The sequence below is a fragment of the Neophocaena asiaeorientalis genome, unplaced genomic scaffold (assembly GCF_003031525.2).
Source record: "Neophocaena asiaeorientalis asiaeorientalis breed wild unplaced genomic scaffold, Neophocaena_asiaeorientalis_V1.1 scaffold196, whole genome shotgun sequence".
Classification (NCBI taxonomy): domain Eukaryota; kingdom Metazoa; phylum Chordata; class Mammalia; order Artiodactyla; family Phocoenidae; genus Neophocaena; species Neophocaena asiaeorientalis.
In genome coordinates, this window is record NW_020173929.1 from 3877386 (window position 1) to 3897044 (window position 19659).

Consider the following 19659-nt stretch of genomic DNA (forward strand, 5'->3'; position numbering starts at 1 on the left):
GTGGCCTCTCCCATTGCGGAGCACAGGCTCCGGACGCGCAGGCTCAGTGGCCATGGCTCACGGGCCCAGCCGCTCCACGGCATGTGGGATCCTCCCGGACCGGGGCACGAACCCGTGTCCCCTGCATCGGCAGGCGGACTCTCAACCACTGTGCCACCAGGGAAGCCCTATGAAGTCCCTTTTTTAGTAGTTCCATCAACTTCTGTCTCTTAAGACCCTCTCAGCACAGAGGACTCAAAGAAGGTTTGTAAAGTGTTAGATACTGAACTGCATAGTATATTTTAACTTTCTGTTAGGTAAAATTAAGGACAAACAATAACAACAATAATGACAACAAAAAGACAATTTCTGGAGAAACGAATTGGAGAAAAATAGAAATGTGGACGGAACTAGAACAAAACAAACCTTTGGACCTTCCCCCCCACATTCTATAGAGCTGTCCTGAGGTTAATAAAACAAAATATTTTTTTCAAAATAAAATCTCTGACAAAAGCTTCACAGAAATTAAGCATACATTATATGTGGCTATATTAAAAATTATTTTAAATGATTTTTACCCCACTCCATCCCCTGGCATTTTTGTGAAGATCATCTGGAAATCCTAGATCAGAAGTATCTAAGGGACTCAGTGAAAAACACACCATTCCATCCCCTTTCCTTCTTCTCAACCACATCTCCGCCTCTCTCTGGACTAGATCAAAATGTTCATTTCCTCTCCCAAGTACAAATCGAAAGCTCTTCAATGAGCGGCGAGACATATATATGGGGTAGAGGTGAGGAGTTGCTTACACCAGCAGCCAGCCAAAACGTGTCAAAAATGTTTAAAACCTCCTTCAAAGGGTCATTATGTGCACTAAATATAATTCATGCCAGTAATAGTTAAAATGTAGTGAATATCTACAAGGCAGGCACCTTTACATTTCATTCACAAAATGGCCCCATGAGGTACGTATTACCATTATTTCCACTTTACATATATATGTACTTTATATATATAAAGTGGAAAACAGAACGATCAGTTAGCTTCTTCATGGTTGCAAAGCCAATAAGTTGTAGTACCAGGATTTGAGGGTCGTTGGGCAGTGGCTCTTGCAAACTTGGGAGCCACAAAAAGATCTAGCCCGATTCTTGGCACTTCAGTATTGGTTAATAAATAACAGTCCCTTTCCTTTCTCTTGGAATCCAGTCTGAATCTAGATGGCCTCCTTACATAAAGGATGAGGTCTGCACACTGGAACTCTCACTCCACAAATACTGTCTCTCCCTACCTACCTCCCCTGACATCTCAGCCAAACCCAAGGCAAGCTCTCAAAAAAAGGCGCAGAGGTTACCATCCTAGAGGTTCTGAGCCCCTAGGAGAGTAGGAATGCAAATAGACTTTGCAAATAGGCAAAGCATAGAATCGCTTTAGTTAGAAAACGTCTGTTTGCTCAACCTGACTCTGATTCCCCGAGCCTGGGAGAGCAAACACAACCCTTCCCCCTGAAAATCCCAAGGGGTCAGGTTCAGTCTGGTAAACAACACTCCGTCCTGGCATCTTGCAGAACAGGCAGCAGGGGGGACTGGGACGGGCAGCAACAAATTGGAAGGAGGGAGGCTGAAATGCACCTGTACACCTGCCTAGTGGCCTTGAAAAGTCAGGTTGGCACCTCCAGGGAGGAAGTGGAGGAGGAGGGGCCCAATTCCCGCCTCCAGAGTGAACTGGAGTGAATCAGAGACCTCATCCATCCTCTCCCTCCTTCGGGGATGCTGAACCCCTGCGGGAAACGCAGAAAAGGGCCATTGCCACTTTAAATGACTCAGGAAGTGAAAGCAGGCCGCCTGACGGGGACAGGGAAAGGGGAGCCGGGGCGGCGCGGGGGCCCGCGGCACCGCGATCTCGCCGGGGCAGCGGGGGGCCGAGCGGGCGGCGCGGCGCAGGGGCCGACGGGGGCGCTGGGCGGCTGCGCCGGAAGTGCCCAGAACGCCGGAGGAAGCGCAGCGGCCGCCAGGCTGCCGAGCCGGCGGCGAGGCCCAGTGCTCTTGGGCTGGGTGCGGGCAGCTGGGAACAGGCGGCAGCGGCGCCGAGGCTGCGGGACACGGCGCGGCCAGTCTGCGGGACGGGCCCCAGGTGGAGAGGAGGACGCGAGGAGGCCGCGCCGAGGCCAGGCAGCGAGCTCTGAAGCCCGGAGACCCGGGCCGCGGCACAGCTCCCACATGGCCTCCGGAGGGGGCGCGGCCTTCGAGGAGCTGCCGCACGACGGCACGTGTGATGAGTGCGAGCCAGACGAGGCTCCGGGAGCCGAGGAAGTGTGCCAGGAATGCGGCTTCTGCTACTGCCGCCGCCACGCGGAGGCGCACGGGCAGAAGTTCCCCCGGCACCACCTGGCCGAGTACGTCCACGGAGCCGCCCAGGCCTGGACCCCGGGAGCCCGGGGGGATGGGGCGGGAGAGGAAGAAGTCGAGGCCCAGGTAGAGAACGAGAAGGCCCTAGAAAGCGAGGCGGGGGAAGAGAGCGAGTCCGAGGAAGACTGTGAGTCTGAAGAAGAGAGTCAGACGGAGGAGGAGAGCGAAGACGAGAGTGAGGAAGACAGTGAGGAAGACAGTGAGGAAGAAATGGAGGATGAGCAAGAGAGCGAAGCAGAGGAAGACAACCAGGAGGAAGGAGAATCGGAAGCGGAGGGAGAAACTGAGGCAGAAAGCGAATTTGACCCAGAAATAGAAATGGAAGCGGAGAGAGTGGCCAAGAGGAAGTGTCCGGACCATGGGCTCGATTTGAGTACCTATTGCCAGGAAGATAAGCAGCTCATCTGTGTCCTGTGCCCAGTCATTGGGGCACATCAGGGCCACCAGCTCTCCACCCTAGACGAAGCCTTCGAAGAACTAAGAGTAAGTATTGGTCGTTCAGAGCATAGGCCAGGAGGTCAGGACACCTGGGTTTCAACTCAGGGGGCCTCCCTGTGGCCACATTAACTTTCACCATGTCCCTAAAAAAGCTGGTCTGTTCATCTTGTTGGGAGCAGTGATTATTGACCCTTTTTGATTGACGTCCTTTGAGAGTAAGATGAAAGTTCTGGACTCTGACCCTAGAAAAATAAATGTACACGCAAAATCTAGTTTACAATTTCTGGAAAATTATAAGCTTCTGGTCTCCATATCCCAGGTAAAGCATTCCTTGGGATTTTGACTCCACTTAAGCCTATTCCCACAACACCTTCATTGTTGAGACTGGTTAAGGCTCTTGACAAGGAATTGGTAAACCATGGTTTCACCAGATGAATCCAAGCAGATGGTTCCTCTATAGTGAAAAGACTCCCTAAGGTTGTGGTTTTGATGATAATTTCATGTGTGCCCCTGAGTTCCTTTTAGGTTCTTCATGTTTGGTAGTTGTTTGGAAAGGAGGGTGAGAAGGTGGAGGCAAAAATTGGGATGGGAGTGGGTGTTCCCTGGTCCTCCATCTTTTGCAGGAGGGCAGGGCCTTTATCTTGAACCTTGCTGGTCCCCTAGAACAGTGTATGGAAATCTTACAAATATTAATAAATACTTGTTGAATGAATGAATTTGCAGATGATTTGCTTTTTATTTATATTGTGGATGTTTACAATCAGTGAGAGAGACAGCTGGAGTTAACCAGGCAGGAAAGTTTGAGTAATCAGTTCATTAGTTATTGTTGTCATCATGACATCTTTTGTTTCCTGAAGCAACCTTGCAGTTGCTGGCACTGGGATAACAAATATTTTGATAATGAAAATCCCCTATATTAAGATTTTCCCTTTTTTATTGTAAAATACACACTCAAAGTGTATAAAAACATACGCACAGTCTAACAAATAACTATAAAGCAAATACTAATGTAACCTCCACCCCGATTAAGAAATAGAATATTAGGAACAATATTGAAGCCCCATGCCCTTTTTATAATTTTCTAGTTATAACCATCTCCCTTCTCCATAGGTCACCATTATCCTGACTTTTGTGGTGATAATATCCTTGCCTATCTTTATACTTTTACCACATATTTATGTATTTCTAAACTTATTTGAACTTGACATGATTGATATTGTATTGTTATCATGCATTCTTTTGGGTTTTGCTTTATTTTTTCAACATTGTGTTTGTGAGATTCTTCCAGTGAGTGGCTGTGGTTTGTCCATATTCATTGTTGTATAGAATTCCATTTTATAAATATGCCACAAGTTACCTATTCTGTCAAGGGTGAACATTTGACTTCCAGATTCTGGAACTTCTAGTTATTATAAACAGTGTTGCTATAAACATTCTTGTTCATGTCTCCTGCTGCACATCTACATACATTTAAATGGAATATAAACCTAGGAGTGTGATTGTTGGGTCACACACTGTGCATATCTTCAATAATATTAGATGTTGTCAACTATTTTCCAAAGTGGTTGTACCAATTTGCATTGCCATGAAAAGTGTAAGAGAGTTCCTTTTGCTCAGTATTTTCACCAACACTTGTTATTACAGGATTTTTAGTTTTTGTCAGTCATATGGATATATAATGGTATCTTCTTAACGGTTTAAATTTGCATTCCTCTGGTCGCTGATGACTTTGAGTATCTTTTGTATTTCTTCTTTTGTGAAGTACTCATTCAGGTCTTTTGCTCATGTTTCATTTGGGTTGTCTTTTTCTCATTAATTTACAGGAGTTTTTATATTTATATTTTTGACTGTGGTTGATATGGGTTACAAATATCTTCTACTCTGTTTTTTCTTTTTAAAAAAATTGTACCTTGAACAGAGAAGTTCTTCATTTTAATGTAGTAGAATTTATCAATAACATTCTTTATTATTAGTGCTTTTTGTGTCTCGTTCCACTTAGTATTGATTTTTGGGTAGTGGAGGTAGGGGCTTAGTTTCATTTTTTACCCTGTACAGATACCCAGTTGCTCTAGCAGCATTTATTGAAAAGCCTATCCTTTCTGTACTGATCTGCTGTGTCACCAGTCATATATCAAGTGCCCATATGTGTATGATGTGTTTCTTGGCTCTTGTATTTTATACCATTGATCTGTTAGTATATTCCTGTATGAACTACATGTTTTCTCAGTTACCATAGGTTTGTAACATGTCTTAATATCTGGTAGAGCAAGTCTATCCACTCTGTTCTTCTAGAAGAGTGTCTCAGCCAGCCTTGGCCTTTTACATTTCCTAGAATCATACCATGAAGTTCTGTATTAAGAAAAAAAACAAACCTGCAGGACATTTTTTTTTTTTGTATTGTATTGTATTGAAATTATAAACCAATATATGGAGAATTAATACCATTACAAAATGAAGTCTTCTGATCCATTTATTTAGGTCTTTTGTATTGCCTCACAATAAAGTTTTGTAATTTTTTTTTTCTGAAAGATCTTGGACATCATTCTGAAATTTATTCCTGGATACTTAGAGTTTTATAGTATTGTAAAAAATGTTTTTAATTTTTGTTTTCTAATTGTATATAGGAATATGATTAACTTTCATACATTGATTTTCATATTAAACTGTCTTACATATTCTAATAATCTGTAAATTTATTCTATACACATGATCATATTATTTGCAAGAGGGAAAGCTTTTGTATCTTTTCAGTCCTTATGCCTGTTTGGTTTTTTTTTTTTTTTTTCCCTTGCCTTAATGCTTTGGATAGGACCTCCAGTATAATGTTGAATAGAAGGGATAGTGAATATTTGTGCCTTGTTCTTAATTGAGGGATAATTCATAACATTTCACAAGTGTGCTAGTGGGTTTTTTTCCCACAGATATATTTAATTAGATTAAAAGTTCCCTTCTAGTCCCAGTTTGTTAAGAGTTTTTCTTAATATTGAATGGATATTGAATTTTATCAAATGCTTTTTCTGCATCTGTTGCATGTTCGTGTGATTTTACTCTTTTATTAATGTGATGAATTACATTAATTGATATACTTATTAAATTAAATTTAAAAATCAGTATTATGTTCACATGTTTCAAAAGCCTCTTTTTCACCTTTGGTAACCACTTTTATTAGTTTTTTGCTCATCGTTCAAGTATTTGTTTTTTCAGATACAGGTGTGTACATATATATGGTCTTATTTCCATCCCTTCATTAGTATATTTTACAGTTAAAACAACCTGGCATTTCTGGGAGAAACTCAACTTGGTTGTGATGAAGTATCCTTATGTTTTTGAATTTAGTTTATTAATAATTTATGTAGGATTTTTTCATTCATATTTATGGGAGAAGTTAACTTGTAAATTTCCTTTCTTGTAGCGTCCTCATGAGATTTTGCTATCAAGGTTATGTTGGCTTCATAGTATGAGTCAGGAAGTGTTGCTTCTCTTGTATTTTCTCTCTCTTTTAATGCTCTGGAAGTGTATTATATAAGATTGGAATATTTCTTCCTAGAATGATTGGTAGAACTGACCATGGAAGCCATCTGGACCTGAAAAGAGAGAGAGAGAATTAATTTTGTTGTTTTGTATCCAACATTGGATACATTTGTTTTGTATCCAGTCCATTGACTGTGGATTCAATTTATTTGGTGGTTATAGGTCTGTCCAGGTTATGTATTTTTCTTTAAGTCAATTTTGGTAAGTTACCTTTTCCTAGAAGTTTGTCCATTTTGTCTAAATTTTCAAATGTACTAGTATAGATTTGTGAATCATATCCTCCTGTTATCTTTTTTCATGGTGTAGCTATCCTCTTTATTCCTTTAAGAACAGTAAGCATGTTGATTTATAATCTATCACTGATAATTCCAGTATTTGAGGACTTTATAGGCCTTTCTCTGCTAGCTGTTGTTTTTGTGGTGTTTTTTAGGTTTCCTTCGTTCCTTTTGTTATGTTCGAGTAGCTTTTCATTGCCTTTGAAAAATTATTTGTGGGGATTTCCCAACCTTGGCCTGAAGCTGTAGTCTTCGAAAGAGGATTTGAGTTTGCTTCTGATAAGGCCTAAGTGTACAGCTTGTTTAGGACCCCCTTAAACTAAATTAATTGCATGAGAGATTTCTTGGAACAGATTTTCAGGAGGTGCCTGCCCAAATTTACAGCCTCTTAAAGAATTTCTTTCATCCTGTCCTGCACCCCATCCCCCACCCCCGCCCCGTATTGTTCGGCTCCAAGGCATGGCTCCCCACAATCCTCTTTGGAGGGTGAGATAGCGGCAACTTTAGTTTGTCTTTACTCTAGAATTTTACTCTTTGGCAGGGGTAGGAGGGTCAAAAGTCTGTATGGAAAGGATCTCCTTTAAATGTCCCACTTTGAGCATGCTGTAGGCTTTGCTTTCTTTTATCTTCTTTCCCCCTGCCCACCTCACTTGCCGCCTATAATCAAATGCACATCCCAGTTTCTTGTGATCGGTAAATGTACTCAGATCAATAGAGCTGTTTCCGGTACTCTGCTTATGTTAACACTGGAACAGTATTACTTAACTATAGACCTTATTAGACGTTCACCAGTTTTTCCTCTAATGATTTCTGTACCAGGGTCCTCTGGCCATGTTACATTTTCTTGTTTTCGATGATCGTGATAGTTTTGAGGAGTGCCAGTCAGGTATTTGGTAGACTGTCTCTCAGTTTGGATTAGTCTGATGTTTTTCTCATGGTGAAACTGGAATTGTGGGTTTTGGGACAATATAAATTCTCTTTTATGTTTTGCTTTTTTCACTTATCAGTATGTCTTGGAAATCACTCCATAGGTGTGCCTATTTATTTATTCATTTTAGCTGCAAATACTCTAGTGAGTGTCAGTCATTAAATTCTTAATTTATGATATTGTGTTTTGCAACTCTAGAATGCCTGTTTGGTTATTTTTTTTTAAAGATCCATTTCTCTTTATCTTTTGGGATCTGATTCTTGATTATATGCCACATTTTCATGATTATTCTCATCGCATAATTTTTCATTCAATACCAGACATTGTGTTTAAAAGAACTGTAGAATTCTTAATTTATGATATTGTGTTTTGCAACTCTAGAATGCCTGTTTGGTTATTTTTTTTAAAGATCCATTTCTCTTTATCTTTTGGGATCTGATTCTTGATTATATGCCACATTTTCATGATTATTCTCATCGCATAATTTTTCATTCAATACCAGACATTGTGTTTAAAAGAACTGTAGACACTAGAGTCGTATTTTCCCCCCTCAGAAAGGGCATACCATTTGCTCTGTTAGGCAGCTAGGATGAAGGGCTGATCGTTTTTATTCAATAAAAATTTGAACTTGTTTAGAGCTTGTTTGTAGCTTTAATTAGTTTCATTTCACCTCTGGTTTCATATATTTTGAGGGCAGTGTACATTTACTTATTGACAAGAAAGTAGGTCTCTTGGAATATTAAAAGTGGCTTGGCATGATGATGGTGAGAGAAGAGGATCTTTGTTATACTGCATTCATTCATTCATTCACCAAGTATTTATTGAGCATTGGCCAAGGGCAGGTGCTTTCTAAGCATTGAGAATATAGCAAAATGGAAGAAGTCCCTGCTTCTACTGGAGTATACATTGTGTTGGAAGGAAATAGAGAACAACAAATGCTCCAATAAACATGTAATAACTGCTAATAAAGAAAAAATAAAACACAGTGTGGGATTAGAGAGGAACGGGAAGTCTCCTAGCTCTGCCGCTTGCTTTTTGACCTTGGACAAGTTATTTAACAGTTTGGCCTTGTTTCTGTATCTCTAAAATGGGTATAAAGTTAAGAAATCAAGTAGTGTTTTTGTGAGAATAAAATAACTTAGTTTGTGATAACACTTTAACAATGCTTAACACATTGTAAATGCTCTTTAAATGTTAGCTGTTGTTTTTATTACTATTAATAGGAGGAGTCTAGTTAAATGCACACGTTTAGAGGGATTTGAACAACATATGTTTTGATATCTCAGTGCCAAACCGGGCTGTGAGTGGCTAATATTGGTGGTAGAAGGCCAAATTGTTGGCGAGGGCTAGAGTAAAGCAAACTTCAGAGCGGGCCAGAATGGACAGAAAACCGGGGTAACTGTACAGCCAGAAGGGATCCGAGCAGAGGCAACGTGGAGGCTAATGCCTCAAGGACTAAGGTGAACACCTTGAAGGGATAAGTTTAACCCTAATCACTGAAGTGACTTTTAAAGTCCTACCTTTCCTCTTGTGCTGTATTTCCAGTGTGGCTCCAGAGCATTTGGTCTCCAAAGGATCCTGTGGGTCCAGATTTGAATTGAGCCTGTGCTCCAGTTTTATCGTAGGAATATAGTTACACAGCCCCATATTATGACCTCACATCTGGTTCATAAACTCTCAGATATGCAGGTTTCTCTTATGGTGACCGTAATTTGTGGTTCTGAAAATGGGTCATTGGGTCTGACAAGGGAGCTTGATCTGGTTCATGGATATTTTCATATGAAAATTCTTAAGTTGTCAAGGGAATTTGCATTCATAGCTATATTTAATGAATCATTTTGTTGAACAATATAAGTGCAATTACATGTATTCAGAACTCTAGACCAGTAATTTAAAAAATTATTTTGAACATAACCTACAGTAGGGGTTATGTTCAAATAACCCCTATATGTAAATATAGTTTACATTGTGGTCTAGTTTACATACACACACGCACACACACATACTTTAACTCAAATGGAGCACTGTTAACCTTATTGCATATGATGTGTTCTGCTTGTATTCTATTCTGTTCAAAAAAATGTCTGGATTCTCCCAAAAAATTGATTTCATTGCACCCTAATGGGTCATGTCCTGTAGTGTGAAAAACACTTGTCTCGTTCACTCTAAGATCACCTGAAGAAAAGGTGGAGTCTTATAAAATGGCAAAGGGAGAAATGATTGGCAGAGTTCTGCAAGTACTATGGAGTTCTTAACATGGCTTTGTTATGAACAGATCCAAAAGTTTTGAAACCACTCCCTTTGCCCTTGAGTGTGTCTTTAAGATGGGTATTTGGAAAGAAGAATGTTTGGTTAAGTGACAGAACAACTGCAGGGGCGCCCCAACGAGGGGGCTCTAGTGGCAGGGCGGTCGGGAGGGTACAGGCATATTCTCCGGACAGCTGTGACTCTGGAGGGGCTGGAGATGGCGGTATGCCGCTGCTGTGTCTTGTAATGGCCGGCGGCTCTGGCTCTGTGCTCAGCTCATAAGCAGCTCTGGCAGGGAGGCAGAAGGTTGACTGTCTGCTGTAATGTCCCTATTTATGTTTTTATTCTTGACTGAAAGGATTTGGAGTACCTTCTAATAAAACTATGAAGCGCTGTCTACACAGTGGTTCAGTCTGTGTCTTATTTATTTGTATAGAATAAGACAAAAGCTAAGACTAAGGTAAAGGGAATGATTGAAGCTGCCACAAATGGTTGATGGAAAGTTAAAGTGAGGCCTCCCGTTCTGGGATTCTCCATCTCAGTCTACTCTTCATAATGTAATTTCTTTACCTGTAATAAGTCTGGGACATATGCAGTGAAGAGGACAGACAGGGCCCTAGCTTTTATGGAGTTTACCCTTTAGCTGGGGAGAGAGATAAGGTAGAGTAATTTTGGATGGTAGTGTGTACTATGAAAACAATAAGTCATAGCAACGAAAGAGTGAGTGATGTGGCAGGAGGGCAGGAGGGAGTTACTTTTTGACCAGGTAGTCATGGAAGGCGTCTCTGAGCATGTGACATTAAGGCAGAGACTTGAATTATGAGATCTTGCAGAGATCTAGAGAAAACCTCCTATTGTGTTACCACTCAGTGCTTTTTGCACGAAGTCCAGTGATTCATAGCAGAGATGATCGGTTTGGTTCATAGGACTCTTCAAAAAGGAATTAGATGGCTCTTGAAGTGAGAGGAGTAGTGTAGTTCTGGCAATTGTCGTGTGCTGTTAACACAGGTGAAAATACTACTCTGTGGAGGGAATATGAGCTTATGGGGATCTCTTTGACAATAGCTCAGTTTTTCAGGGGATTCAACATTCATGGTGATGGAACTTCATTAAAGAGAGCCTAGAGGGCTTCTGCAGGGTTAAGTGGAGGGGAAGAGTCATCTAATTGTGTTCAGTTAGGGACGTGGACTCTTCCCACAATCTTTGTTATTAAAATTACAGTTTATAATCTAAGAATTAAGAAAAAGTCTGGGAGAAGAGTGGTTAAGGCGGAAAGAATGGTGAATGCAAAGGCTCTAAGGTAGAGGTGAACTTGGGGTGTTGGAGGGACAGCAGAAAGGTCACTCTGGAGTATATTGGAATGAAAGAGGAGTGGCAGGTAGGTTAAACAGTAGGTTAAACAGGTAAACAGTGTGTTTCTCACCTTGTTGCCACATTTTGGAATCACCTGTGGAGGGAGATTCTTTAGAAAATACCTGTGATTGGCCTCACCCCATCCTTAAATCAAAACCTTTGGGCATGATCAGGTATTTTACAGAATGTCTTTCTGTTGGGATTTGTCTTCTTTTCATGTTATGGTTAGACTGGAGTTACTGTTTTTAGGAGGAAGACCACAGAATTAAGGGTACACACTGTCAAGAGGATTGTTGAGGGAAAAGGTCCATACTTTCCCTGCTCTCTCCCAAGAATCCAGTGCCCTCTTTTTTCTCTTCCCCGACCTTTCAATCAGAATAGATTAATAGGTTAATAGGCATATTGTACTATTAGATGACTGCTTTTCAGGGTAAGGTTGCTGATGCAGCAGGTGTATTATTCTTAAGCCCCTCTGGGGATAAAGGACTGTGTGCCTGTGGCACCACCTTTTCTTGACCACAGCCCACAACATGGAGGTTGCCCTGCTGTCCACTGATAACACCCACCTTTTCTCTTCCCTTGCATCGGACCCAAACTGAGAAGCCAGAGATCTGTCAGTGTCAGTGCTCAGTGTGTCTTCTGCTTGAAGTTACAGTTCAATCTGGGATAACTAGCTCAGTTTCACGCTCCTGTTCCTGTTGTGGGTTTAATATCCAGAGCCAGGGAGTAAATCTGTTGTGCAGCAGGAAGGAGCACAGAGACTAATGGACCTCTCAGAAGAGAAGACAGTACAGACCAAGAAGGGGTGAAACAAAAACTTCAGTGCGGATATGTGGGGCAGAGATGAGAATCATTTGTGGGTGTGTGTGCGACTATGATAGGGATCAAGCCAACATGACATTGGGGGATAAAAAAATCAATATTGATGCCCTTTTCCGATGTCAAAAATGAATCAAGGGGCTTCCCTGTTGGTGCAGTGGTTGGGAGTCCGCCTGCCGATGCAGGGGACACGGGTTCGTGCCCCAGTCCGGGAAGATCCCACATGCCACAGAGCGGCTGGGCCCGTGAGCCATGGCTGCTGAGCCTGCGCGTCCGGAGCCTGTGCTCTGCAACGGGAGAGGCCACAACAGTGAGAGGCCCGCGTATCGCAAAGAAAAAAAAAAAAGAATCAAGAATGAAAAAAAATGAAACCAACCAAGCAAAATCTTCCAGATACTCTAAGTGCTCAGTCTATAATTTATGGCAAGTAACCATATAGGCAATGACTGATGTACATTGTGGTGTACTAAATTATTCTTGTCGAACAGTTAATTATAAATTAAGCTCACTTCAAATGTATTTAGCTAGTTTTTGATCGGGTAGCAGAGCAATCTGCTTTTAACTGCAACAGGATATTAGAGAAAGCATTATACTGTATCCAAACTGTAGCATATAGTTAGCTTTTTTGTCAAAAACTGGTGTTTTTAAGTTAATTTTATTTATGTGAATAATTTTTGAGCACTTATGGTGTGCTACATGACAGATATTGATAAAGAAAGATGCCTGACATCAGGAAGCTTATAGTCTTTTCACATGCTTATTTGCGTATAAATACTAGAAGAGAGGTACAAATAGTATGTCATGGGGACTCAGAGAAAAGAGAAGTTATTTTCAGCTGGAGACATGGAATCAGGAAAGATTTCTTAGAGGAAGTGGTATTTGAGGTGGACCTTCAAAGATGGATAGGATTTTACTAGGTAGATATGACTGGAGTGTTAGGCAGCTGTCCTCTGTGTTCCCATAGCAACAGCCTGTACTATTATAGCATTAAATACAGTATACTACATCAATATTATTTCTTCCCACCATGTCTCTGTCTTGCGTGGGTCATAAACTCTTCTTCTAGGGTTAGGACTGTATGTTACACATCGTTGTGTTCCCAGCACCTAGCACAGTGCCTGTTGGAGAGTAGATATACATGAAATATTTGGTAAATATATGATATGAAGTATAATAATCTCACATAGTCACAGGGCATCAATGAAGAACTGAAAGAGAGTGTTGCATAGTGATTTACTATATCAGTGTTTACATTGTTTAACTGCATCTGAAATAATTTGGAAAAATCCAAAATAACAGCAGCTCAAACAAGGTGGATGTTTTATTTTCTCTTGTATAGAAGGATGTAGGCAGTCCAAAGCTGGTATAGAGGAACCAGGCAGTTATTAGGAATCTAGGCTCTTTCTACCTCTGCTGTGCTATCCTTAGGGTATGGTCCTTGTCATGGACCAAGATGACTCCTGGAGGTCCAGCCAGTACATCTGAGTACCAGGAGAGCAGGCACGGGAAAGTGAAGATGGGAACACCCCTTTATTTTAAGAGAACCCTCCAGAAGTTGCGCGCATTGCTGCTTATGTTTCATTGGCTGGAGTTCAGTCCCATGGCCTTATCTAGTTGCAAGGGAGGATGGGAAACAGTCTTTTCTTCAGGCCATGGTGTGTCCAGCTAAAACTGGAGTCTCTTACTAAGGAAGAATGGGAGAATGAATATGAAAGACCAAGCAGTCTTGCCTTAATTGGCTTTGCAGTCTATGGGTTTGAATCTCGGCTTTGCTACTTATTACCTGTGTCATGTTGGGAGAGTTCACTCAGTCTCTCTGAATCTTGGTTTCCTCATCTGTAACATGGGCATAATAATTATTTCTCCTTTTTGGGTTGTAGTGAAGAACAAACAAGATGATACATGTAAAGAGCTTAGCACAGTGCCTGGAATATAATAATCCCTCAGCAATTAGTGACTCTTACTCTTATTATCCTTACAGAGTCAACTAAGGTTCTGTTCTGCGTTCAATTCCAGACCAGGTAGTCTGGCAGAAGTAGAAGTTCGGACACCAAGTTTCTTTTGGTGAATGCTGTTCAGCCCCCTCTCCTTCTGTTCCTTCTGCCTGCTCTATGCTGGTGGGTAGATAGGCTGGTGAAAAACTTGTCTTCAGAGAAGAGGCTCCTGTATATTTCAGTGTCCTGCTGGTGCCATGTGCACTAGCTAACCAAAACACAGCTGGTATGTCTAATTTTAGGTTCACAAGTCTTGCTGGTTGTCCTCTTTAAATTCTGTTTTACATTCTGAACTGTAGGAAATTTTTATAGAAGTGGAGAGGAGGCAGGGGCAGTACACCCTTTATTTTCTAGTTAGAAAATAGCCTCTGTTTTCTTTCCAGTAGGCGGTCGTGGGGGAAAGAGGTTAGAGGCACCCCTACTGTTCTCCACTCTGTTCTTTGGGCCTCTGAACCCTGGCAGGGTAGCCTGTGTTGAGTGAAAGACTCTGACTTCATGTGTGTGAAGAATGGAAATGCTAGCCTTTAGCTGAGGTTATAAAACTAAGAGAGTCTAGAAACTCTTATCTGCTGTTGAATTTTGAGGCTCTTTCCCGAGATTAGAATAATAATAATTATTATTAAGTGGCTTTAGGTCAGGTGCTTTTCACCTCATTATTTCAGTTGATCTCAATATAACTCCCACAATAACCTGTGTTATTCTGATTCTCATTTTACAGATGAGAAAACTGATACTCAAAGAGGTTGAGCTTTGTGGAAGTTCACCTAGTTTATAAGTGGAAGGATTAGGATTTTAATCCAGGTCTAACCCCAAAGGAAATTTTCATTCACCCATCCCATTTAGCCTCTACTCTTAATTATTCCCACTTACATTTAACCTTTCTAAGTTGTACTGACAAAATCTCCTGATGTTTATTACCTCTGTGAAGGTATTTAGTAGATACTTTATGAATATTCTAATCAGACTATTAAAACTATTCTTTCCCGGGCTTCCCTGGTGGCGCAGTGGTTGAGAGTCCACCTGCCGATGCAGGGAACACGGGTTCGTGCCCCGGTCCGGGAGGATCCCATGTGCCGCGGAGCGGCTGCGCCCGTGAGCCATGGCCGCTGAGCCTGCGCATCCGGAGCCTTGCTCCGCAGCGGGAGAGGCCACAGCAGCGAGAGGCCCGCGTACCGCAAAAAACAAACAAACAAACAAAACAAAAAAACAAAAACAAACAAAAAAACTATTCTTTCCCTTCCATCTGGATTTTTCTTCCTAGATATTTTACAGAGTATTTTGATTAGTTCAGATTGTTTTGTTCATTTTTTTCCATTCAGCACTTCTCTAGCTCAGTACTTGATACTTAGTAGTCAGTCACTCAATAGACTGTTAATCACTTAATAATAACAATAACAACAATGATAACTAAAATTTATTGAGAACTTAGTAGGTACCAGGTTCTGCGCTATAAACTTCCTACACATTATGTCATTTAATTTTTACCACAACTCTTTGAGGTACAGTTCGTTAATATTTTTCTATATTGTTTGAAATTAGTGGCGTGGTGTTTTTTTCCTTTGATCTATTCACTCAGTCAGGTGGAGTATTCGGGGCTGTAGGGAATTTTAACAGTGAACAGTTCTACGTACTGGTCTCATGGAGCCTTTGTTGTAAGAGCAAAACAGACACAAGCAAGTTAAACAGTAAATAACATTTTGAATAATGATAAATGCCATGAATAATAAACTAGGGGAAGGAGAAAGAGAGTGACTGGAATGGGGAATGAGAGAGAGGCTGTTTAAGGATCTGACAAGGACTGGGTATAGTTAGAGCCAGTGGTGGGAAGATCTGGTGGCATAGTGATCTGAATGGAGGAAGTAAGCGAGTGTAGAAGCTCTGAGATGGAACAAGCTTACTGAGGATAAAAAAGGTGGCTGGAGGATAATGAGTCAGGGTTCCAGGTAGCGGGTAGTAGACGAGGTCAGACTGTCAAGTAGGCCATGGTAAAGATTTTGGATTTCCTTCTGAGTAGCTATAGACTGTTTAAGCAGGAGAATGAGTGATCTGATTCACGTTCTTAAAATTTCCCTCTGGTGCCTGTGTGGGGAATGGAGTGTAGGGTAGGCGAGTGGGAGTGGTGTTGCTCCTTGGATTAGGACCAAACAGGGAATAGTGGACATGGTGAAGAGTAGTTGGACTTGGCCTGTGTTTTAGAGTTAGATCTGAAAAGACTTGGGGGTAGGTTTGCTCAGGCCCCAAAAATATTTCGGATCTGAGCAACTATATAAAGGTGGTTGCCTAACATAGGAGTGGATTTGGAGTTGGAAAATCAAGTCATGTGAAGAAGATGGTAAAGAATTTTTGGACATGGCGTCGTGAAACTAAAATTTTATGGCGTACTAAAATTCAGTTTCATTTCCTTTTGTCAGGGCTTTGCTTTCTGATTGGATTCCTTAGGAGGACTTCTGGGATATTCTATCTCCCAGTCCTTTTCCACTGTTTCTCCCAAACAAAACCTTTTTGTGAAAATGATAGAAAGTTGGATTGATTTTTTTTTTTTTTTTTTTAAAGCATGGTAGCAACACAAGGCTAGTGGGATAGGAAAAAACCAAAATAGGCAGCCAGCATTCTTTCTGAACTCAGCATCTTCTGATTCTTTATAATACAGAATTCAATATTTAGGAACCAGTTTAGGATATTAAGTGATTTACACTTACATTTCTACTGACACATGACTTTTCTTTTGGTGCCCAGCGGGTTATTGGCATTAGACTAGACTGACTCCCATGAAAGTACAGAGACTGGTTGTCAAGATCTTATTCTGATGTCCCTTTTACCTACCATATTCCACCTTTGTTTCTGCCTCTTGCCCATTTTCAAAGAATGTTTGCATTAGAATGAGCTGTATTATTTCTCTGTTTTGGAGTGAATGGATGGACATGTGTTTATAGGTATCCTGAACCCCTTGAAGAAAGACATGCCAACTTCCTAGGTGTTCAAACACAAGGACCCTTAGAGACAGAAAACTTTCAGAGGGAGTTCTTCCAGGGGTAGCAACTTCAAGTGTCTACAGGGACCAGAAAGGTAATGTAAATGAGAGAAGCCAGCCAGGGTAACTATGGCAAACTGGAGGGAGCTTGCCTTGCCTAAAGCGGGTAGTTGCTACTCAGCTTCAGCCAGTTGCTGCTATGTGGAAGAGGGAGCCCAGTACAGTCATACCTTTCAGATTTTTAGAAGAAGCTGGAAATCTTTATTATTTCGTATCTCCTGGTTTTTAAATGTTGACAATGAATTTAAGATTCCTGGTATGGCTGTGTGGGACAACACTCTAAAAACACAACAAAACCGAAGTTGTGTAGGCTGCAGCCTGCAAATCTGTAGGTTCTGATTTGGCCCATTTTCCTCATTTACAGGTTGAGAAACAGAAACTCAGAGATGTAAAATGACTTTTCCAAGCTCATATAGCAATTAGTAGGAATGGAGCCTGAGTCTCCGTTCTCTTTATGCAATGCCCTTTACACTAGGAAAGTTAAACTTTTGGGGGACTTTGAGGAGCGCTCAAGTCCCTTTTCGTAGAAAAGTGCATGTACATTGCAAATTTTGTGTACAGCTTTGGGGATTTCAAACTCCCGGAAATAGATACGTGAATACTAGGTAGAGAACCCTTTCTTATACCTTTGGTTCATGTTTGCATGCAAAAGGAACAGTGCCCCAGTATTTATACTTAGGCAAACTCATGGAGAGAGACACTCGAAGCAGAAGCCCTAGATCTGTCCTCTCTTCCTCCCTCCCTTCCTTTTTGTATATTAAATCTTAATTAGATAATAGGAATAAATTTATGTAAGTCTAAGACTCTTCCTACTAGTATTCCCACTACTAGTCCCTCCAGTCATTGCTTTCTAGTCTTTTACATACATATGTATCACCCATAAAAATGAATAGTTTTATGCTTTTTTAATAAATGATATAGTATGCACTGTTTTGCAACTTTTAAAAAATTCAACGTTGTGTCTCATTCTTCTTATTTGCTATATCAGATCCCATTTGTTAATTCCATAGTTTATTTGGCCACCCACTATTGATGGATGTTTAGGATGTTTCCCGTTTTTCAGTGTTACAAGCAGTGCTGCAATAAATATTGTTTTTCATACCTCCCTGGCCCATGTTAGTGCTTCTCAAGGGGAGAAAGTGAAAAATGGACTTGCTAGGCATGTGATTTCAAAGTAGCTTTACTATATTATATCAGCAACATATGAAAATCCCCAGCCTGCCCAAAGTCTCTCATCACTCGGTATTATCAAATCAAAACTTTTTTTTCAATGTGATGGATAAGAAATGATATGATAATTACAAGTAAGTTAGAGCATATTGTACATCTTTTCATATGTGTATTAGCTGTTTCACATTTCTGTTATGTTCATATCCTTTGTTGGGATTTTTTTATGCTAATTTGGCTTTTTCTTATTTATAGGAATCCCTTATGTATTTTTGCATTATTCTTGATACCAACCTCTTCTCTTGTATATGTTATAAATCTTTTTCATTTAGATCTTTTTGATCCTGGTTTTGCTACTGACTAGCTCTGTGATTTGGTGGACATCATTTGACTTCCACAGAACCATTTCTCTCTATTGTACAGTGTGAATACACTACCTTTTAGTTATTGTGTTACTGTGTAATGCTAGTTAAACAGTGTATGGGCTCTGTGATTTGGGGGTTTCTCATTTGATTTTCACCAGCCATTTTTCCCAGCTGTAAAGTGAGAATTTTTGGTTTATTGTGAAATGCCAATGAAAGAGCATATGAAAGTGCTTTGGAGAATAAAGAATACCTTCAAATGTAGGCATTTTGTCCTTTCTTTGGCTTTATTATGATTCATCCCTAGGAGTTGGCTTTTATGAAGCATCCCCCATCTCCATAGATGGATCAAACTTTCAGGGGTGTTACACAACATAGTGCTTGTCTTGTTTTAATCTACACTCTTCTTGGAGGAGGAAAGAGGTACATAAACAAGATAGGCTCACATTGAGCTCCTGTGTTCTTGGAATGCATTGTGTGGAATGGAGGTGAGGAAGCGCGGTATCAGGCGAATCTCACTTCTTCACTCACGGTGCTTCCCCCAGGGACTGACATAGCATAATCTGGCCATTTATGGAACCAAATGTCTACAAGGTTAGAATTCGTCTAACTTCTCAATTAGAACACAGGTTTCAGAGGCAACTCTTCCATTCCACCACAGTAGGGAACTCTGAAAGTATTGTCTATTCCAGTTACCTTTTGACTGATGACTGCCCTCTGCAAACAGATAATTAACTAAAACATGATACTACCCGATGGTTTGGGGCCACTCATACTCAAATACCACCTTAGACCTAGACAGCTCTGTGCCCCTGCCCTATGCTTTTGAAGGTCTTTCCTTTGGCCATGCCTGCCCCCTTCTAGACCACTCTCCAAGTATCCAGGACCCAAGAATTACCTGATGAAATGTCCTGACCCTGCGTCCAGGGCCTGCAGAAGCTCTTTCTGAGCCCATCCTCCCAAAGGTGGACCAAACCATTAGACCCCGCCCCTGATATGCGCATTTGTAGGACCCAGGTGTGGCCGAGGCGACTGTTTGAGAGAGATGTGCCCAGAGCTTGGGTGTATTCGCTTGAACATCTGTGTACAATGCTCGTTGAGGTGCAGGAAGGGACTGGGGTGTGCGAAA

At 41.1% G+C, this 19659-nt stretch overlaps 1 protein-coding gene across 5 annotated transcripts in view; it reads left to right on the forward strand.

Annotated features, from left to right (window-relative positions):
* Positions 1 to 1821: 1821 nt before the first annotated feature.
* TRIM44 (tripartite motif containing 44) overlaps positions 1822 to 19659 on the forward strand; it is a 115949-nt gene continuing 98111 nt past the window's right edge. For 3 of the 5 annotated variants that reach the window (XM_024752584.1, XM_024752582.1, XM_024752585.1), the window contains exon 1: positions 1909 to 2868. In XM_024752584.1, coding sequence (XP_024608352.1) covers positions 2197 to 2868 — 672 coding nt within the window. In that variant the 5' untranslated portion in view covers positions 1909 to 2196. Of the gene's footprint in view, positions 2869 to 19659 lie in introns of all 5 variants that reach the window. The other 2 variants (XM_024752587.1, XM_024752586.1) reach the window with 2 other exon arrangements.